Source organism: Cibotium barometz, chromosome 50, assembly GCF_041138505.1.
Source record: "Cibotium barometz isolate CiBa-2024 chromosome 50, ASM4113850v1, whole genome shotgun sequence".
NCBI classification, from domain to species: Eukaryota; Viridiplantae; Streptophyta; class Polypodiopsida; order Cyatheales; family Cibotiaceae; genus Cibotium; species Cibotium barometz.
The window spans coordinates 18,079,606-18,102,523 of NC_141095.1; the positions used below are offsets into that span (position 1 = coordinate 18,079,606).

General features: G+C 40.9%; 1 protein-coding gene across 1 annotated transcript; it reads left to right on the top strand.

The window, feature by feature from the left end:
• Positions 1-1,041: 1,041 nt before the first annotated feature.
• LOC147609888 (cytochrome P450 734A1-like) lies at positions 1,042-4,005 on the top strand. The gene is made up of 5 exons (XM_086787111.1): positions 1,042-1,448; positions 2,021-2,244; positions 2,519-2,757; positions 2,848-3,238; positions 3,338-4,005. The coding sequence occupies exons 1-5, from the start codon at positions 1,142-1,144 to the stop codon at positions 3,761-3,763; spliced, it is 1,587 nt and encodes a 528-aa protein (XP_086643237.1). The 5' UTR covers positions 1,042-1,141; the 3' UTR covers positions 3,764-4,005.
• The last annotated feature ends 18,913 nt before the right edge of the window (positions 4,006-22,918 follow it).

The following is a 22,918-nucleotide window of genomic DNA, read 5'->3' on the forward strand; positions in this document are numbered from 1 at the left end:
AAATCAAAATAGTAATTTTGATTTTTTCAAGCAAAAATACACCCCCTTCATAAAATATTAGGATAGAGGGGCCAAACACCCTTGACGACGTTAGTGTGAATAGGTACATATGGATGGGTTGACACCCTTGAAAAATATAATGGTAGAGGAACTATTGATAGCCTCACCCTCACTTTATTCTACGCAGCCTCCAATATTTGAAACACCACACTCCAAAAGTAGAACAAAAATGTAATGATGTTGCAACACAATGCAAAATCCGTCATACTAGTGGCCCTCTATTGGAATAATATTCCCTTTCTAGGTAAGATTATCAAGGTAATTCGCTCTAGTAGCTATCCATGCTATTTTTGTGCCATGTTTTAGAAATGATATGCCCTTAATCTTTTTCTTGCCTTTATTGAGAGGAATTGGTACTAAAATTGCGCGCCATCACTTCCTTTATTATACCCAAGAGGCTACGCCCTTAATCGAGGGGATGCCTTAGATTATTCGTTAGGTGTCACTAAAAGCCCTTAATCGAGTGGTTTTAAAAAATGAGTAGAGGAGCATGTTTATTCGAGGGGCTGACTTGGATTTCGTTAGGTGTCACTAAAAGCCATGTTTCGTTACGGCCACCGTAAATTCGATGGCAGCTTTAAATGTAACCTTGTCATTCTATAACTTTGCCCCAATAATTTTACCTAGCCCTGAATTTAAAGGTTCAATTTTTTGAAGTTTACTTATAAAACCGATTAATCTATGCATTTTTTCAATAAAAACTGGTTGGGCTTGAAAGTCATCCTTAAAGTTTATTTTTGACACTGGCCCAACGATATTTCGTGGGTCATTATAATGTTAATAAGTCTCCCTCTGAATGCAAGAAGTGAGCATGTGTGGGTCCTATGGCCAAGTGAGAGGAAGCGGCCAAGAAGGCAACAAGAGTTTGAGTGAAAATGTCCGACATCTTCTTTGACATATTGAGCAGGATGACAGCACGGGTGACGACCTCGGATACTGATAGTTTGCAGCTCTATAAGACTAGCGCGCGCGCATTCCCCACACACACACACACGATAACACAGAGAAGAGAGAAGGAAAACCCAGCTTGTGGACAGAGAGAGAGAGAGAGCGCTCTGAACCCACGCTTGCGGAGACGACGATGGGATTTGCGCTGCCCGAGATCTGTTACCGAGATGTAGTGATTTCGCTGCTGGTGGTGCTGGGCGCCCCCCTTGTTTACACGCTGTGGACGAGCGTGGTGGTAGGCATGTGGTGGCGGCCTCGGCGCATCAGGCGGGTGTTTGAAGCGCAGGGGGTGAAATGCATGCCCGGCCGCTTCCTGTATGGCAACCTCCCAGAGATTGTGGCCATGTGCAACGATGCCCGCTCCCTCCCCATGCCTCATCTCTCCCATGACATCGCCCCCCGCATCCTGCCCCACTACTACAACTGGCCCAAAACATACGGTAAGCTTCTTTTTCTTTTCACTTGATCAGATAGATATTACTCTCGGTTGTCACCCTGCCCAACTCGTAAATAGGGCATGCAACCATCTTAACAATGGGTGGAGAGTCTCATCTTGTCATTTTTTTCCTCTAGTTCCTGGTCATCCTTGAGAATGGCTAACCTCTTGACTTCCTTGTTTCTTCTTCTTTTGCTCCTTGACCTTGTAGGGTTTACTCTCAGTTGGTTGCTTCTCCTCATTTGCTTGTTTATTGACGGCTTTCTGGCTTGTTATATGGCTTCATCATTGCTCACCATCACTGGGGGCTCACTCAGTCCAACCCCCATCTACTGATTGATATTGTTCACTGAATAACTTCCAATTATTACAAGTCCACAATGTTAGATATGGATAGGAATCTCATCGCTTCAAGACCTCATGAAATAGGGGGATGTTTGACAGTCCAAAGTTGTGTCCATAGCTCAATGTTCCTATAATCCACACACCCCTCAGCTCTAGCCTCTACACACACACACACACACACACATGCACATACACAGTTTTCTTATTGTTGCTGGTTTGCTATCATGACAGGTGAGCTCTTTGTGCATTGGTTTGGTTCTCAAGCTCGACTCATCCTAACAGAACCTGACCAGGCCAAGGAAATATTGTCCAACAAATTTGGGCATTATCAGAAGAATCGTGCAAGGCCTGATACTAGAGACTTGGGGGGAAATGGGCTGACGGCTTTGGAGGGCGAGAAGTGGGCTCAACATCGGCGCATCATGAACCCAGCGTTCTTTCTTGAGAAGCTGAAGGTAGCCTCAACTTCTAATATATGCAGTAAGTTCTGTGATGGCGATAAGATTCATGTCGTCTGCCATGATATGTGACACATAACATTTTCCATAGCATGGGACACATAACATATGCCATTATATATGACACATAGCATGTGACATTACATATGAAATGAAATTATCTGATTTATATTACTTGTGTTTTGAGGGTGACTGGAGTGCAACATTGTGAATACCTTTTCATGCAAGGGTTTATTGGGCCTAACATCATGGTTGGGATCATGTACACTAGTCCATGGCTCCTACGATGGCCGGGTGTACGGTTGCAATGATGGAAAAATGGGAAGCCCGAGTGGAGAAAGAAGAGGAGATTAATGTTCATGCAGACTTTAGAGCTCTGACAGCTGATATTATTGCTCACACTGCATTTGGGAGCAGCTTCACAGAAGGCAAGCAAGTGTTTGAAATGCAGCATGAGCAGCAGATCCTCTTAGACGAGGTCAATCGCACTGTATATATCCCTGGATCAAGGTGAGAAGCTGAGAGCAGAATTAATGGCTTTCCAGTTCTCAATGTCCAGAATGTTCTAAACATATGCTTTTTGACCTTTCTTTGAGGCAGATTTCTCCCAACTGCGCGAAATCGGTACCGCTGGAAGCTCCGCAAGAGAATTGCCAAGGTCCTTGGCCAACTCATTGAAAAGCGCCTAGAGTCCTCTGATATTGGTCGTGGAGACATGTATGGCAACGATTTGCTTGGCCTGATGATGGCTGCTAACAAGGGAGAGCTCCAGGGTAACCAGAAGAACCTGAGTATGGGGATCGGTGAAATCATTGATGAGTGCAAGACCTTCTTCTTTGCAGGGCATGAGACGACATCAACGTTGCTGACTTGGACATTTCTACTGCTTGCAAGCAGTCCGGAATGGCAAGAGCGTGTTAGGGAGGAGGTGCATGCGGTGTGCGGGACAACAGAGCTACCGACAGCCGAGTCGGTAAACCATCTGAAATTGGTAAGTGGCAGATGATCAGATGATCAGCCTAGTTGACCGTGGCTTGAAAAACAAGAAAAACTGAGAATGTAATGGCTAACAAAGCGTCTTTGCTTGCAGGCAGGTATGGTGCTGAATGAGGCACTGAGATTGTACCCTCCAGTAGTGGCCATGTTTAGGAAAGCAGGCACTGATATGAAGCTGGGGAAGATCGAAGTCCCAGCAGGGACGACGTTGGTAGTGCCAATACTTGCTTGGCACCATGACCAGCGGTATTGGGGTCCGGATGCTAACGAGTTTCGTCCTGAGAGGTTTGGGGGGGGTGTTGCCAAGGCAAGTGCAGTGGCTGGGGCTTTTATGCCATTCTCCATGGGGCCACGCAGCTGCATAGGGCAGACATTTGCCATGCTCGAGGCCAAAGTGGTGCTTTCCTCCATCTTGCAACGTTACAGTTTCTGCGTCTCCCGTAACTACCGCCATGCCCCCACCACTGTCTTCACCATACAGCCCCAATTTGGAATGCCGTTGATCTTTGAAAAGCTCTAAAAATCAACATATGCGTGCAAACTTTATAGGTACATAATAATAATAGAACTATTCTGTCGAAGGTTACATACCATCTTGGATCTATGAACCAGAATGCGAAACACCTGGGGTATAGATCAATGTGAAAATATACGAAGAAGTAATCAATGAAGGCCCGACGCCCACAAGCAAAAGTGAAGAAGAAAAAGATTGTTGTATTTCTCTATCAAACTATTAAATCTCTAATAGATCCGGCTAAATGTTAATATCATGATGTAATCAATTATAGCACGTAGCTTAGGATGCAACTAGGGTGAAGCACAACACTTCACTAAAAATTGCCGGGAAAAATGTTTTCATGCATTCCACATTTCATCTCATGCATATGCATTAGCAAACTCCTAAATCCTCTTGATTTTCCATTTGAGAAAATGGGGGGAATGTAGGAATGTCCGCCTGTGAGTGTGAACGGTTGTTGCCACCCGGTAGATCTCAAATGTGTCATGCAACATCATGCAAGATCTATATATGTAACTCCTCATACAATAATAAAAAACATGCTAGTTTCCCTATATCACGTCTCTACATTTATGGCGGTACAACATGTGCACTACATATTTAGGGAGTCTCCTACAAAACTCTTATAGTCAGACAAGTCACACCTTCGTCCTCAAGTGGAGTAGGGCTTTGTATCCCTATGCAGATTGAGAAGAGCTAGACTAGAATCATCCAAGTGCCGTATGACCCAATCAAATGGCCCAAGCCATACACAACTTGTGCATTTAAGTGGTGATTGAGAAGAGCAAGACTAGAATCATCCAAGTGTCATGACCCAAGCAAAAGGCCGAAAGTCTTACACAACTGGATGTATTACATGTTGGTTGCTTTTACTTTTGGAATTTGACTTTACAGTCATTGTGAGAGGAAGGATCGTAACATGCAAGATAGACTCAATTATGTTATATTATTATGCTACTGATTATTTCACTAAATGGGCAAAAGCTAGAGCCTCTGGGATAGTTGACCCTCATAAATTTATGTATGAGTAAGTCATTTTGTTACGTACCTCATAGCAGCTAAGGGGGAGCTCGACCGGCCTCTGAGACCATCCACCAGAGCGTGGGTGCCGAGCGAGCCGGGGTTTAGGGGAGAGGGCGCTCGAGCGTCGTCTCGCGGGCGACCGGACATGTGTGGGCATGTTGGCCACTATGTATGTTCGGTTGTAGGGATCCCTATCCTCATTCTTTCAATGGATGAGTGGTGAACAAGAGCTCCTTCTCCTCTATGTTTGACGCGTTGTTGCTGCGCTAGTGTAACATTGGTATTAGAACCCGCATGTGAATTGGGACCAAGCCCATGCTAAGGTTAGTGAACCATTGAAGAAAAGTGGACCTTATCTAGATAGGGAGCCGGTCGACTACGTGTGGAGTAGAAGAAATCACCATAGCCATAGCCCTCTTTTACTCTTCTCTTGTTTACTTTTGCTCTTCTTCCAACCATTGCATAGGAGCAAGCAAAGGAAAACACCATCTTATCTGCATACCTCTCGACTGTCTGGAGAGGAGCCACCATAGCTGTAAATGCTCTGCATCGTTTTTGTTTGGGCTTTCATGGGCACGAGTGTGGTAGCAACAAGAGGGGAGGCTTAAGAGAAATCTCTCTCTTGGCCTTGACTGCAGTAGCCCCCAAGGTGGAAAGAGAAAAATCACCTTATCCATTTCTTTCTGGCTCGCGACTGTGTGGAGGAAGCCGGTGGGAAGGAGGAAGCGCAAGCCAGTGTGAAGGCAGCTGGGGGATCTCTCTCCAACGTGGTCACGAGAGAAAGAAAGAGAGAGAGTAGCCATGTGCTCTCTCGCCTTGTCAGAAGCAACTGACAAGTGGGGGTGATTGCTCGTCGACTGTAAGCAGTGGGCACAGCAGCATGCCATATTGGCATGCTGTTCGACTGTAAGCAGTGGGCACAACAGCATGCCATATTCCCTTTAGTCAAGTGAGCACCACCCAACAATGGCTCACAGTGCACCAACGGTGCAACTCGGCAGCACAACCAACGACTGGCAGCCCGCCCACGCAAGATCGAGTCCTTGAGAGAAGGTTCAAGCAACAAGAGCCCGACAGAGCAAAGCGCACCAGCAGAAGGAAGCAAGGGGTGGTTGTCACCTTATCTCTCCCTCTCTCTCCTGTATGCGTAGAAGCGAGGAATCTTTATCCCATGCATGGATAGTCACTTGCAACAATAGCAAAGGGGGGTCATGAAGCTTGAACGACACTGGGCATGAACCTCTGAGCAAAACAACAACCAAAGATTTCTCTCTCTCTCTCTCTCTCTCTCTCTCTCTCTCTCTCTCTCTCTTGTGCGTTGCCATTCGACAGGTGGAAGGCGTTAATGTACCACCCTGGCTACGCAAGAAAGCGAAAATCTTGGCATTAGCAACAAGTTTTGGACGTTCTCTCTCTCTCTCTCTCTCTCTCATATCGATGAGACCGCGTCTCCAGCGCTCATAGACCAAGATGACACAATCTCCTTCCGGTTTGTGAGGGACCATGGATGTTCCCATTGACATAGCTGTTGATGTTTCCTTGTCTATAGATGACCCCCTAGATCCATCCGCAAACGACGGACATCATGGAGTTAGTGGACAAGAAGCTCTTACAAGCTGATGACACTAACTGTAAGAATTAATTTGAGGATGATCTTCTCGATGATGAGGATGCCTATGGAGATGATACTCGTCCCATGGATGTGGAGTTAGAGGCCGAGATGGATATGTCGAGGGATTCCATAGCTTAGTAGTTTGCAAGGACTAACGCATTGGAGAGAAAACAGATTGAGGTTTTTTCCAGGCTTAGGAGTATTCATGCCCGTTTGGACTCTAGTTGTGCTACTCTCGTAGGGAGTGTTGTTGCATGTCGAGATTTGCATAGAAGAGGGTGCATTTTTCTTCTACCGAGGACGTAGTGCCTCGAGTAGGATCGTGGGCCGGAGTGCTTGCGAAGCAGTCTCCCACCAGTGATTTCTAACACTACAACATAAAGCAAGCATAGACGCGTTGCATAGACGTGCAAGTTATGGGAGCGTCTATACTCACGTCTATAAATGTGTCTATAAGCGTCTCTACTTTCTTTGAAACTAGACACTCTTATAGATGCATAAGTTACGTTTACGTCTATAGTCGCGTCTATAAACGCGTCTAGTTCCTTTGAAATTAGACGCGCTTATAGACGCGAGCATAGACGACACAATTACAGACGCACTTATAGACGCAATCTGCAATAATTTTTTATATAGTTGCAATTGTGGACCTTGCAAAGAAAAACAGAATCTTCAATCTCCAAAAATATCATTTGTTGAACTATGTGCATCAGATTTTGATAATATGCAAGATTTTTTGGTGCATTTATATACAAATGAATCTCTAGAAAGCATAATTGCAAGGAAAAATATGCTAAAGAAAGAGAAAAGAAATAGGTATAAATCGAGTAATGTGGTGAAAGGGATGGATACATGCAAAGGCTTAGGTATATCAAGTAATCCCATGAAAAACAATCCAAAGAACAATGATTCAATCCCCACATCTTTTTATCAAAGTGAAGCTTTTAAAAAAATCTTGAACCTCCATGAAAAGCAGTCCAAAGGTGATTGATTAAGTAATGCGACGAAAAGCAACATATCACAATAAATCTATACATGTAATCTCCAAAAGGCATGAATCTATACATGTAATCTCAAAAAGGCAATGAATCTATACCAAAAGAAAAACCATAGCCATAGTAAAAGTACAATGAAAGAACTAGAGTTCAACCTTATCTTCAATGAGGTCACCGTTGCTAAAGTATCTATCTCAATTTCTATGCCTATATCCAAATCTACAAAGAGATCCATCCCACTACTAGCCAATCGATACTGACAAGTAGAGGATGGTCCAATAACACGATCATCATCTCCAATGGCACGATCATCATCAATGTTTTCCAAGCTATCTCCCTCCATAGTTGAGTTGACATGCTCCTCCATATGCTCAATGTGGGTGAATGTACTATAAATGGCTCTTGAACATGGTGAGATTGGGATTATATGCCACCATCTCTTATTGTCAATTATTGGTTGATACACAACCTATTCAAGCGCATAGGTACATTATACAAAAAATTATATCTTTACTATCTGTATAAATGCATATATTGTAATTACCAATAATTATATATACCTGTTCATAATGTTGTGGTAGCACTAGAGTCCCATCCTTTTCTTGCCAAAACTTTGTAGAGTCAATGGTTACAAAGCCACTTGCATAACGCTTGATTGTTGCATTAGGACCTCTTTCCACTACCACATCCTTAAACCACTTGACCTCCAAAATATATACAAAGAAGCTGCGAAAGTCAAGCTTAACGATATTTTGGATCAATCCACAATAATCATCCATGGCTCCATTGGCTCCCTCAAAGCTTGCAATTACTCGACAATCTTGGGTGTTCCTCTTCTCATCAATCCTTTGTGTGCGAGAATGTTTACCCTTCGACCACAAAGCATTAAACATTGTACACTATACCAAGGCAAAAAAATTATAAATACCTCAAAAATAAATTTTTGCAAGTTTAACATACTAAAATATGATTGAGAACACAAGTATGTTTACCTTTTTGAAGCATCCTCGGGCATACTCCCACTCCTCCAATGTGATATGCATGTTTTCATCTTGCGCCACTCTCTCCATCTCCTCATGTAGCCAATCTACATCAAGATCCTTGGGAAGTGATTGTAGGTGCTCGGGGTATGGCACACTACGTCCATGGCGCTTATGGAATTTCGACCTTTCACTTTGTCTTCTTGCCTTTTCATCCTCGTACTTTGCCACCCATCTTCTGAGTCACATCACTATTAAGCACACAACAGGTATTAAGCTTACTATGCATCTCTGTATCCATGACTTTGGTCTTTCCCTTTCCTTGAGGAACATGAGAGGTCATCCTCAAGTCTTCTTCATTGCTCCATAGGTGATGGAGAGAGGGATCCACTTCGACAAGGTATTCTGAGATATAAACAAGTGAAATTTGTACCAACTAACCCTCAGCCATACTACCTTCTGGCTTTGCATTTTGCCTTACAAAATCCTTCAAGGTCTTCATGAAACACTCAAGAAAGAGCATCCATTGAGCATGCACAGTGCCACATATGGCAATCTGATCAATTAAATGAACCATAAGATGTAGTTGGCTTGTGAGAATTGACCGTGGGAATGTCTCCTCCACCAAACAAACCACCTCCACCGCCATGACCCTTGCATAGTCAAGTGTACATGGATCAATTTCCTTTGAGCTCACATATCTACAATGCGAAACAATAAACAAATCATTTTGAGGAAAACGTGTGTAGAAAATTGGCGATGAGGGTTTGGGGTACAAACCTCACAAGCTCCCCCATCTTATAAATCGTCTCTCGCACTTTGTGGGATGCACAAGTGGAAATGCTTGTAGGAAGAATAAACTATAAACATTTATACACCATGATTGAACAAGTTAAATATGTACAACTTCAATGTTTCACTTACTTGAAGCATCTTGTGCCGATTGTGGGACTTCAAGCCATATAATTGCTTATTAACACCTCTCTTCTTTGTCTTTGTGAAGGCACCTTTTAAACACCTCATGCACCCCGTTGGAGTACGAAATGTAGTAATGGCATCTTTCAGCCACTTCTCCTCCTTCTTTTTCAATATCCAAGGTGCTCGAGGTAGAATTGTCTTCCCATTTGGTCTCTCTCGTGGGCCAAGCTCTTTGCATCCTCTCTATGCTTTATAAATCCTCTCTTACAAGCAAGGAGTCCCGTGTTCCTCTCAAGTGCTCCCAAATGTTAGAGGCGACATTCTTGAAGATGTGCATTGGATCAAGAAGATGGTTGATTTTGAGGCTCATCCAATATGGTAGGAAAAAGAAGATAGAGTACCTTATCAAATAACAACAAATATTAAGAGGATTATCTTTTCATCCAAAGCTTGTATTGGAATTCTATGTCAAAGATATATTACCTATTCATGCCGGGGGGAGGAGAACTTTCCACTCCATTCCATAATGCCTTCCAATCTCTCATGCTTAGTGGATGTGGAGGGACTCCCATCTAAGAACGAATAAATTTGGGATGATGATGAGGGAGAAATCGATGATGATTCTCATATATCACTTTCTTCAAGCTCTCTGGCCTAGATGCCACCAATGATGGACCACAACTAGGACATGCATGGTATCCAGACGTGAAGAGACCTAAACAACATAGACATTCAAGCATACTAAAAAGCAATACAATGATAATAAAGAATCATCATGAATAGAAACCCATTTGACTCACTTGAACACTTGCCATAACCAGGAAAGTCGTGCATCGTCCACATCAAGATGGCCTTCAAGAGAAAGTCTCGTGAAGATGGAGGCCGACATATGTCATGCACATGGATACCTCTCCAAAGTATCTCAAGCTCATCAATCAAGGGCTCAAGATATATATCCATATTCTTTACCTTATGTTTCCTAGGAATGAGAGGGATAACATGACATGTCCTTTCTTTATTTCCATGGATGGAGGAATGTTGTAATTCACCACTACCACTGGCCATATACTAGATGAGGTGCTCTTGATTCCAAAAGGATTAACACCATTCATACCCAATCCAAGTCTCAAACGTCTAGGCTCTTCTTTGCACATTGGCCACATTTCCTCGATGTGCTTCCATGCAGGAGTGTCTATGGAAATTCTCATCTTTTAATCATTGGATCGATGCCAGGAATGCCATGACATGAGCTTTGCAATAGATTTGCACTTGAACATGTGCTGGATGCAAGGAATGGTGGAAAAATGTCGCAACACCTTATGTGGCACATGTAGACCTTTAAGGTCCTCTCGATATCTTGGCTCGCCACCGCAAATAGGACACTCTTGAGCCGTTGCATATATCCCACCGAAGAGAACACAATCATTGATATACATGCATGGATGCGAGTATAATCAAAGCCTCCAAGAGATGTCACAAAGTGCCTTGCTTGGTTTCTTGAGGTTGGCAATTTATTCTCCTTTGGAAGCATCTTTGACAAAATCCTATCGATAAAACAATCAAATACATTAATATACAAAATAACTTCTTCTTATATATCTATAATGGAAGTAGACAATTTATGAAAGTAGAAAACTCACTTGAGAAGTGCATTCAAACTTGCATTGCTCCATCCATAGATTGTTTACAAGTTGAGCAACTCGAGAGCAGCGCGTAGAATGGAATATATGCATCTCTCAAAAAGTGAGGTCGAAGCCACGTTATAAAGGTGATCATTTTCCATGGCTTTTTCATTTTCACTATGCTCATTGGCAAATAGAGCATGTACCATATCTTCTAAAACCTCTTCCTCCAACATCTCATGAGGAAAGGGTGGTGGGCTTGTATCTCCATCATTCCAATCCTCCACCACTTCTACGTTTTGTAAAGCCTCTGCCATTTCTCTACGATGCTTGGCCTCTTGACGTCGCCTATGAGTTAACATAGAAGGGTGTGGCGCATTATTCTACACACGAGTATTTCAATGTGAGTCTCCATTGACTACTAATTCTTAATTAAATTTTTACAATATAAGCAAAGTATACTTACCATTGATCCCGTCGGTTCCCATTTTCCATACATTGAAATGTGATTCATCGTAATGCTACGTTGTTGACGCATACATCCTCAACAATGATCACACATACATTTTATTTCTTGTTGCAACCAATGATCTCGATTTTAAACACGAAGGGACTCATCATCACTAGAAGAACTGATTGATGAAGACATCCTGCATATTCAAAAAAAGAATAAATAATTTTCATCTTTCTATGTGTGTTTAAAAACTATTCTGTTTCGCGTCTATTAGTGCGTCTATAAACGCATCTGTACACGTGTCTAAAAGCACGTCTATAAATGCGTCTACTCTGCATAATAGGTGCATATAGAGATGTGTTTATAGATGTGCACTGCGAAAAAGATCGAAAATTAAACCCGAGAGTGTTTTGCTAGTATTTTGACAAAACACAGTTCTTCCAAAAAGCATCCCGCCCTATTTCTAATCCTCTCACCCTCTCAAGATTCTAACCCTCTCTCACCCTCTTGAGCCTCTGTCATCCTCTCAAGCTTCATCACCAGGCTGCAAATCTACTTTACAAAAGACTGTGGAATAAGAGTTTACCTTGGTACATACCTTAAGGTTGTGGTGAGTCTCTTTCTCTTCTTCTTCTTCTTGCTCTTGCTCTTGCTCTTGCTCTTACTCTTTCTCTTCTTCTTGAACCCTATTTTTCTTTTGTAAAACACAATCAAGTGTTTATATAGCTCACTTTTTTTTGTTGTTTCTTTTTTACAGATTTTACCTCAAAAATCACAAATAACCAAGGTAGGCTTCTTGGTTTGTTTATTATATTTTCTTAATATTTGATTACTAATGTTTTGTATATATGCATTACTAATATTCTTAATATTTTCTTGGTTTGTATGTATGCATTACTAATCTTTTGCTCACCCTTTTGTTGGTTTTGTAGGTCCTCTAATCCTCTCATTCAACATCATGAAAAAGAGGTAAGTGATTTTATATCTTTCCTCTATTATTATTGCACCCTTGGGTTTTTCTTTGTAGGTTTACCCATAAGCTTTATGCATAATGCTTTATGCATAATACTTTATGCATAATGCCTCATGCTTAAGGCCTTATGCTTAAGCTTTATGCTTTATGCATAATGCTCATGCATGCTTTATGCATAAGGCCTAATGCTTAAGGCCTTATGCTTAAGCTTTACGCTTTATGCATAAGCCTTATGCCTTATGTGCATAAGCTTTATGCTTTATGCTTAAGGCCTTATGCTTAAGCTTTATACTTTATGAATAAGCCTTATGCATGGGCTTTATGCCTTATGCTTTAAGCTTTATGCATAAGCCTTATGCATAAGCTTTAAGCTTTATTCTTAAGGCTTTATGCCTTATGCATAAGCTTATATTTTCTTAATATTTGATTACTAATCTTTTGTATGTATGCATTACTAATCTTCTTTTAGCATAAAATTTATTTATGCATGTACATATATGAAGATAAATATAACAAAAATTTATCTTTTTGCTTTATTAAATTTAAGCATAAAAATAAGATTTATCTTTTTTGTTTCTGGAAAATTTTACCATAGCTTCACTGCTGCAATTATTGGGCATGTTTGATTTTCTACTCTAAAATGAATACTTGTAATTGAAAGGTGATAGGAACTCCTGTTTTAGACTAAAATTTAACTATGCATACATAACATAATTATAATCATAATTATAAGCATAATTATGATTAAATATCTTGATTATTCTTAAATATCCATTCGTCATTTCCAAAAATGTTAGCATAACCCTCTTTCAACTTAAAATGGATTAATATGATTTTTCTTAATCATAAACAAGCTTAAAGAAATTAATCATCATTTTTAACTAGATTAAAATCATAAAAATACCTAATCTTTTTCTCTAGCTTGTCAAGCCTAGAGTTTTGTTTAAGATAATGAGTTTATCATTAAGAACCATCCTTCTAACAAGGATCTAACCATAAAGATGATTAACCTTTCCAAAAAGAGAGATTTACTAATAAAAATACTTTAATTAAACATAAAGATTAGTATTAAACCATTTAACCATTATGAATCATTAGAAAGCTTGATTTCAAGAAAAAACCATTTAATTAAACATAAAGATTAGTATTAAACCATTTAACCATTATGAATCATTAGAAAGCTTGATTTCAAGAAAAAACCATTTAATTGAAAGCTTCCCAAGCATTAGAGGGGTTGGGAGAGGGAGATACCATTGAGAAAGATAGAAAAACACCATGGGTTAAGGCTTACACCCTTGGTTTTTGGCTTGATTCTTTGGAGAGAAGTGAAGCCCACAAAGCAAGCTTTGGCCACCAAGTTGGGGAGGGTAATCTCCAAGAGAGGATGGAGAATTTTGAAGCTCCAAAGCTTCCCAACAAAGAAGAGGCAAAATAGAGGGATAATAAAATTACACTAATTTTGAAGATAATACTGGCATGTAAATACACAAAGATTAAAATACAAAGGAATGAGGGTCTATTTATAGGTGAGGGAGGCCACTAACCAAGTCCAACTGGGATCTAAAGGCTTCCAGCTTCAGTTTGATCCATTTTGGACAAGTTCTGGACCAGTTTAGCTTACTTTATGATCCAGTTTGTAGGAAGAGAGATAAAAATATCTCATTTTTTTGAATTAAAATGCAAGGAAATTATGAAAAAAAGGCACCTACTTCAAAAATATCTCCCTCCTTACTGAGGTGTCAAAAATTCATAATTTTACTAAAATATCCCAATTTTTAACTAATAAACCGTCCTTGGTCCACTCTTCATCTTATGTGAGCATTTACTCATTTTTGGGGTGTTTTCTTTTATTCTTTGTATTTTTCTCATCCCAACACTTGGATTAATTCTATTGGCCCATTAGAACCTTATTTAGACCTAAGTTAAAAATGTCTGAAAATGTGGACCCTTAGGCTAAGGCCTTTAATACACAGTTAATTTCTAATGCACGTTGGAAAATTATTTTTAAACTTATGTTTCAGGGAAATTTATCTTAGATATTAGGAGAAATTTGTATCCAAAAATATCTCAATTTTTTATTATCTCTCTCTAGAATATTTTCTCTCTCTAGACCAAAAACAAGGAAAAATAATATTTTCTTGCATTCAGAATTAGGGGATGATTACAGAGACTAAAGGGAAGGTTCTTACACCTTTACATCTCAAAATCTAGAGGGAGGAATCTTACATCCTATCCCACTTAAAAAATGCGATATGTCCTCATCTCGCAGGCTGGAGGATAATCTCTTTCACCTTTTTCTTCTTCGATTACTTCTAGCGTTACTGTCTTGGAAGTAGATGGACGATTTGGGAATATCTCTCTTTGACTTCCCCTATTCTGAGGCGGAGGTCTTACATTACTTTGCATTGAAGTTGAGGGTTGCTTAGGGGGTCTACCTCTAGTGTTTCCCTGATTTTGACGAGAAGGACCTTGATTACTCTAGAAGAAAGGAGTCGGCATCTGGAATCTTGGTCCTTGACTTCCTTGTCCTGAAAACCTTGATCCAAAAGAAGTTGGACAATCCATACTACGATGACCATATCCTTGGCACTTAAAGTATTTAACTTCTTTGTTCAAGGGTGGAACTTCTGAAGTTGAATTCCAGGGGATTGTGTTCCGAAAAAATACCTTTCTTCCATTCTAGAACTTCCCGTATCCCGAGTTTGACCTTGTTGTCTCTTAGGAGGTGGAAAGTTGGAATCACCTTTCGGAGCTAGGAATCTTTTGAAAGATGATGGTGTTGGCTTCGACGGGACCATCAAAGGCCTTGGCGAAATCCTTTGCCATCCACACTATTTTAGCCATAGAAACTGGCTTAGCATTCTTCACCAGGGTATCCAAGGGTTCGTTTATTCCTCGAGTGAACCTGGCCACCATCAGCTATTCTTCATCCAGCAGTTGGCGAGTATTTGAGGAGGAGGGCGAACGCCTGGTGATATTCCTCCGTGGTTCGGGTTCCATGGGTTAGCTCCAGGAATTAATTCATCTTAGTTTTTGGGAAGCCAATAGGACATAATCTCTTCCTCCTGAGGTAAGCTTTGAGAGCATTCCACGTTTGGGTGTTCCGATCCAAACGGTTCATCTCACAGTGGTTCCTCCACACTACTCTGGCTGTATCTACAATCTTCAGCCTGGTAAGAGCCACCTTACTTTTTCATTGACCAGGTGACATTGAAGTACTCTTCCATAGCTTCAATCCACTTCTCTACTGTTTCTCCCAAGTGCTCCCCTTCACCTTTGAAAGGTCTAGGCTGAGATCTATAAAGAGCTTTACGAACATCCAGGTTGAGCTCTTCCTCATCATCGGGGGCTAACATTTCTACCACGATGACCTTGACCTATGATCCTATCAATACAAAGATTCCCTCTTAAGTCCCTTTTTCCAACTTAACCAAGACGCTCAAGTGAAAAGATCACTTCAAATTTGAAAGGAGTTAAACTTTAGATCCAACTGATTCTGGGGTTCCTTAAAGTTGGTCAACCCTCTTAGAATCCTGGGATAAAGATCCCTTCTACAAGAAGAAACATACAGAAGTCATCTCATCAGAAAATAGTTCATTCATATCCTTAACACAAAAATGGTCCATTAGACCAATAATTTCCAATTATCATCTGAACATGTCCAAGGGAATTTCAGTTATATAGGTTCTTAATTTGCCATTCCACAACTGGGTCTATTGGGCCAAAGGTCAAGCTACGAACAATCTGTCAGCACAATCCACTAATCTCATAGTGATCTACTAAAAGACTTGATCGTCTTCCTAGTTACCAGCATCATTACTGGAATTCTCTCCATTCATCATCATCATGACTTATTCAGTTCATCATCCCGAATTAAGAAATCATCATCTTTCAATCAAAATCCAAATCAATTCATCAATTCTCAACCAAAATTCTAAAATCATATCAACCAGCATTCGAATTCATCATCTGGGATAACATTTTTGCTTATAACTTCAAGGTCTTAGATTCACTCGTATATATTATCAATATAGAGCTATAGTTATACTCACGATATATACAGGTAATCACGGTCCTTGGAGCTATAAGGTAAATACCATCATGTCTAGGTCTCATGCAAGTCAAGGATTCCACACAATTGCAGTACTTCCATCTAAAAACCCAATTCATCGATTAAAAGTCTTCATTAATGAAGCTTAAGGAATGAGAATACAATATGTAAATGCTCTTTCTGAGTTTTTTCTGATGGAGATGAGCTTCATTAGAGTCAAAGAACACTTTCTTTGGTAATTAAGATCACCATTAGTGTTTAGCAACACTATTAGTGCTTAAGAGCACATTTTTTAGTGTCAAAATGACACTTGCATTGGTGATTAGATGCACCATTAGTGTTTAGCAACACTCTTAGTGCTTAGAATCACTTCATAATGTCAAGAGGCTCCCCTTTGCTGATGGCTACATCCACCAATGGTGTTTAGCAACACCTTTAGTGCTTATAAGCACACTTTGGAATGTTGAACACTTGATGAAGCTTGATGACAATGAGACTTATCAACACCTCATGGTGTATGCTAACCACTTCAGAGGATTTGGAGCAAAAGAACTTTCAAGAAGAACTTAAGTGATTAAGATTAATTGATCAAAGATTAGTGTAAAAAAACACTATTTTGAAGCTTTTATTGAAGCTTCCATGGCTTCCTCACAGGGCTGCCCTGGTTTTATGCTTCTTGTGCGCGCATTAAGCAAGCATTGGAGCTCATCTCTTGACTGGAGCTCCTTGATACTATGGGCTTCAAAAACCCTAAGCATTAGGAAGTGAATGGGGTCTTCTTGGGTCCTTTAATTTGCCCAAGCCTAATCAAGGTGATTAAGGAATAGCCAAATGGGCGGTAACCATGTGGACTGAAATGTTGGGTTTTTAAGAGAGGTGTAAGAGTGGTCAAAGGGTGCACTTTTTTCCCAAAAGGGGGGAGAGGGGCAATTTTACAATTTTCGGACCTCCATAACTTCTACATACAAGCTCCGATTTGAGCGGAGATTACAGATCCGTGATCTACGCATCAAGAGCTTTCCATAGATATGTTACATGATATGGTTTTATCTGCTAGATTTTAAATTCCATTTCCCCCCCCAAAATTCAAATTCAAATAAAGTAGCCGTTTTGAAGCTTCTAATTAGAAAACGTTTCTTCTTAAGAGAAAAGGTTTGACTCCCTTAAACTGCCAAATAAAAGGGCCCATAGGTCCTAATTCTTGTGTGGCTTAAGTTTACCCACAGGAGGTGTAATGCTGTACGAAATCAGCAATGCAGAGAGAAACAGGCACCGGCCTGATGCGACTGAGAGAGATGTAATCCAGCAATTGGCTGTACGAACGTGAGCGCCCGAAGGTATTCTTCATCTTCCTAGTTGAAAGCACGCCAAGATATGGCCTCCATAAGGAAGCAGCTAGAAGGCCTCTACTAGCTGGGGGTAGATGAGATGCACTCAAAGAACACTTTTTTGACCTAGTCTACAACTTGCAAGTTGCCTAGCTCTAGATGTCATGTTAAAATTTGTGGTGCTTATGCTAGATCAAGATGAGTGGAGGAGAGAGACCTAACAAATACAAGAACAAATCTTGTTTATTAAGTTGCTTATGCATACAACTTGGCCTTTGCACACTACCTAATGCCTTCTAGCTTCACCTTTAAATAGGTGAGCTAGTGGACCATAAGTCCATTCACATACACACCCTTCTCCTACCCTTTTACATGACCTTAGTCTTTTAATACCTATATCCATTCACATTATTCCTATATCCATTCACATTCAGTCACATCCATTCACATCATTCCTACATCAATTCACATTATTCCTATATCCATTCACATCATTCCTATATCCATTCACATCATTCCTATATCCATTCAGATCCATTCACATCATTCCTATATCCATTCACATTCATTCACATCCATTCACATTATTCCTATATCCATTCACATTCCGAAGGTTGTTTTAACAAACCTTGTGAAAAGGGCCTTAATTAAAGAACATGTTTATTTATGTCAAACAGTGTGGTAGGATTAATTAGAAAATAAATTGACGCGTGAGTAGGGTGGAAAGTGGGAGGATGGAATGCCCCGATGGCACCATCCTACGGACGGGTGGACCCGATTAGTCGGGTAGCTTTCCAATAGATTAAGTGAAAGCCCTGCGCTAGACAAATAGGTTCTTGGGTAACTCTATTCTAGAAGACTAGGTCAGCCGGCTGTGCCTTGCATCATGGATGAGGAAAAAAACATTGCCTCTAGAAATTAAAGTCTAGTAGTTGCCCAATTTATGATCAATTACCCTATGGGTGATTTGATTTTTAGAAGATCACGCTTCCCCTGCGTGATAGGACTAAGTCCTATCTATGAATCGTATCCTTGAATCTCCATGGTCAAGGTGTCGATAAATAGAAAATTTTCTCCAAGTTAAGACTTAGTGGACTATCTTAAAGTGTTTCTCCTATTTTAAAAGGGGGGAACCTTACAATTGGTATCAAAGCCGATCTTAGCTCCTAGGAATTACCATTTAAGGACTGTTTTGCAAAATGAATGTTTTACCTAACATAATGCTAATTAATAAAAACATCCTACTAAAACAAACAAGTTGAATTGATGTTTGAATGATTGTAGGAAGAGGAAGATGCCTACTCAAAGTTTCTAGTTTTCCAATGCATCTTCGAGACTGCTAGTCACTCCTCAAATTTTTGAGTTCCGTGACACCATGGTGCAGATACTAGAGAAGATGTCCCTCCCTCATTTTTCTCGTATTGAAAGAGGATGGGGTAGAGATTTCTGGAGTTGTGGGCCGAGATATTTCTTCATCCGAGCATATCGAATTGGGAACCTTACCACCGACCTAAAGCGGATTTGTTGGATTGAAAAGTTGAAGATGATCTGTTTATTTTGGCTCGTCGTACCCCTAGGGCCGACACCTCTGTGACTATAGATGGGATTCGCATACCTCAGGATCGCTGGGTGTATGACCAAGTGATGCAGGTCTTACCTGCTGACAGAGTAGCCGTGTTGGGACCTACCCCAATCCAGAGTCTACCACCCTTACCATTAGTTTTTAGAGTCTTAGAAACTACAGCGGAACCCCCATATTTCACCTATGTGGACCGCTCTACCCTTATGTCATAGTCAAGCTTAGGAGTTTCCCTTGATGGCAAATAAGACTAATTATATTAGTCTCAGACCTTTGTAATAAAACTCGTTCTTGTAATTATTTGGAAATAAAATGATTTCAATGTTTTACTCTCCAAAAATAAGCGTTGTGCAAATATGAATCTTGTAATCTTAAGATTGTTTTTACAATGATGGCCAGGATGATCACCCTCCACTTCCCAATGCGCTTTATACTGATACCCAGGAGAAGAATCTCCTGCTCAAGCAAATGCAACCTCCCTCAAAGGTTGAGAAGGATGCTGAAGTCTGGATTGAAGCGATGGACGATTATTTCTCTGCCCACCGGTACTAGAGTAGCAAATCACTCTATGCTTGCACGGTTTCGCCTCATCGGAGATGCTAAACTCTGGTGGAAACAGTGGTGCCGACAAGGAAGTCACCGAGCATTCTCAAATGTGGGAAGACATCAAGTAGGAAGTGAAGGAAAGATGAATGAGTTTTTTAGTCTTAGGCAGTGCAGCTTAACTCCTGAGGACTACTATTCCAAATTTATCACTCTTCAGAAGTATGCCCCAGCTATGACTACTTCCCAGCAAGTGGCTCGTTTCTGCCAAGGGTTAAATGAACCCTTAGATTCCCACCTTGAAGCAATGAGGCCAAGCATATTACAGGATGCTCTCATACGAGCAAAGCCCCTTGTGAAAGAAATGAGGACTGACAAACCTAAGCATGAAAAGAGATCTTACCCTGAGGCGAATCCTAAAGATCAACCCTACAAGAAACCCCAACAGAATTTTCCCTACTACAATAGAGGGCGACAAAGGCAACTCTTTTGTCCCCCGCTCGTATACTGCTTCTTCCAGAGAAGGCCCTCTATGTTTTGAGTGCAATGAGACGGGACACTTTAGAGCCAACTGTCCCAAGATGGCAACATCATTTCCCCAAGGTAGCAAAGGAAATCAAGGCCATGGAACCCCTATCCAACCAAGTTGCAAGAGGCAGTGGGCGTGGCAGAGGCCGCGGAGGAGCAGTTGCTAGGACCGCCTATATTATAAGTGAAGAACCGACCTTGGAAATGGCTGAAGAAGAGTGCGCCACCGTCAATACGGCAGTAGAACACCAAGGTCCAAATAAACAATTTGGTGTAATCCAAACCCCAGCCACTCATCACGGTAAGCCATTTCAGCTTTTGATTGATTGTGGCGATACCCATTCATTTCTTTCTCTTGCAAAAATTAAACTTGGGTCAAAAAACAACTAGAAGAATGATTGTAGAGTTAGCCAGTGGGAAAGAAGTAGTATCTCGCCACTCTATAGGAAACCTTGATTTTGAGCTGGGTAATGAGCAAACTCATGGCCACTTTAGAGTCTTGCCATTAGGAATTTATGATGGAATCCTTGGGATGTATTGGTTAATTGCAAATAAAGCTAGCATTCATTATAACCAGGGGAGTATCACTTTTGAAAATGAGCATGGCCAAGTAATATCTGTTCAAGGGTAACAAGAAAACCTAAATCTAGGGTAGTCAAGGCAAAACATCTTGTCAAGGGAACACGTAAGGGTCAGCAAGTTTTCTTAGTCAAGCTCAACAAAGCCATTGAACCTAGTAAGGAGACAGAACCCTCTTGGCTCCAAGAATTCTCTGACATCTTCCCTAATGAGCTTACAGGGCTACCGCCTCCTCGAGAAGTTGATCATGAAATCGAGGTGATCCCCAGAGCCTAACCCATCTCAAAAACGCCCTATAAAATGTCCCTTCTTGAAGCCATTGAACTTAAGGAGCAACTTTCCCAACTCATTGAGCAAGGATTCATACGTCCCAATAGCTCTCCTTGGGGGGCACCTGTTCTTTTCCAAAAAAAGGAGGACGGAACTCTCTGCCTCTGCATAGATTATCGAGGGCTAAATCAAGTCACTGTCAAGAATTAGTATCCTATCCCTCGCATCGACGAACTTCTTGACAGGCTTCATGGGGCCAAAGTCTTCTCAAAAATAGATTTAAGGTTTGGTTACTATCAGATGAAAGTCAAGGAAGTAAATATACCCAAGACAGCCTTCAATACCTATTATGGCCACTATGAGTTTACTGTAATGTCATTCGGGTTAACCAATGCTCCTGCAATCTTCAACCTTCTAATGCAAGATATAGTCCGTCCTTACTTGGATGAATTTGTGCTTGTTTTCTTTGATGACATCTTAATCTACTCCAAATCAATGGAAGAGCATAAGGAGCATGTGCGTAGAGTTTTGCAATTGTTGTGTAGACACAAACTCTATGCCAAGAAGAGCAAATGTACCTTCTTTACTCATCAAATTGAGTATCTTGGATTCATCGTCTCCAAAGATGGCATTTCAGTAGACCCCGCCAAGGTCAAGGATATTCTGGAGTGGCCACCCCCTAAATCAGTTCGTGAAGTTCGTGGGTTTTTGGGAATCACGGGATGGTATAGGATTTTTATCAAAGATTATGCCTTGGTAGCTGCACCTTTGACGGATCTTCTTAAGAAGGATTGCAAAATAGTGTGGCTGCCAATCCATCAAAACAGTTTTGATCAGCTCAAGGTCATTATTACTTCAGTCCTGAAACTTCCCGATTTCACCAAGTAATTTGAAGTGGTTACTGATGCTAGTAGTCTAGCACTTGGTGGTGTCTTCGGCCAAGAAGGAAGGTCAGTCGCTTATACTTCCCGCAAGCTAAAGCAATATGAAGCAAATTATGCCACCCATGATTTGGAGCTCTTAGCAATTGTTCATTGCCTCAAATTATGGAGACATTATCTCTTGGGGGACCAATTCCAGCTTGTAACTGGCCACAAAAGTCTAAAGTGGATCTTCACCCAGCCTAACCTCAACATGCGGCAAAGGAGATGGATTGAAATTCTACAAGAATATGACTTCGACATCAAATTCTGCCCTGGGAAAGATAATGTGGTAGTAGATGCACTTAGCCGCAAATCTTTCTTGAGTGCAATTTCAATGCCAAATAATCCCATACTGGTCAAGGTGGAAGAAGTCTCATCTCATGATCCAGATTATCAGAGGATGATGAAATTAGTAGAAGAAGGGGGAAATTCAGAGAAAGAGAAGAATCTAATCAAGGGATACTCCACTCATGAAGGAAGCCTCTACTTCAATTCACAGGCTATGTATCCCTAAGGATCCTGCCTTAAAGAAACTAATCCTCCATGAAGCTCATGATAGTCCTACTGTAAGAAACCCAGGCTATGCAAAAACATTAAATGCCGTAAGAAGGAGCTTTCATTGGGCAGGTTTTAAAAATGATGTCCTTTGGTACTTGAAGCAATGTCTCTCATGCCAAAGGATCAAAGCTAAAAGGGTCAAGATGCCTGGAAAACTTCAACCCTTGGATATTCCCCAAATGAAGTGGGAGTGCATTAATATGGATTTTGTCACAAGTCTCC

Excerpts from the sequence above, each read along its gene's own strand:
- LOC147609888 (XM_086787111.1), top strand. The coding sequence starts at position 1,142 with ATGGGATTTGCGCTGCCCGAGATCTGTTACCGAGATGTAGTGATTTCG. Across the intron at positions 1,449-2,020 it reads CAACTGGCCCAAAACATACG|GTGAGCTCTTTGTGCATTGG; the intron begins GTAAGCTTCTTT and ends CTATCATGACAG. Across the intron at positions 3,239-3,337 it reads CGGTAAACCATCTGAAATTG|GCAGGTATGGTGCTGAATGA; the intron begins GTAAGTGGCAGA and ends CTTTGCTTGCAG.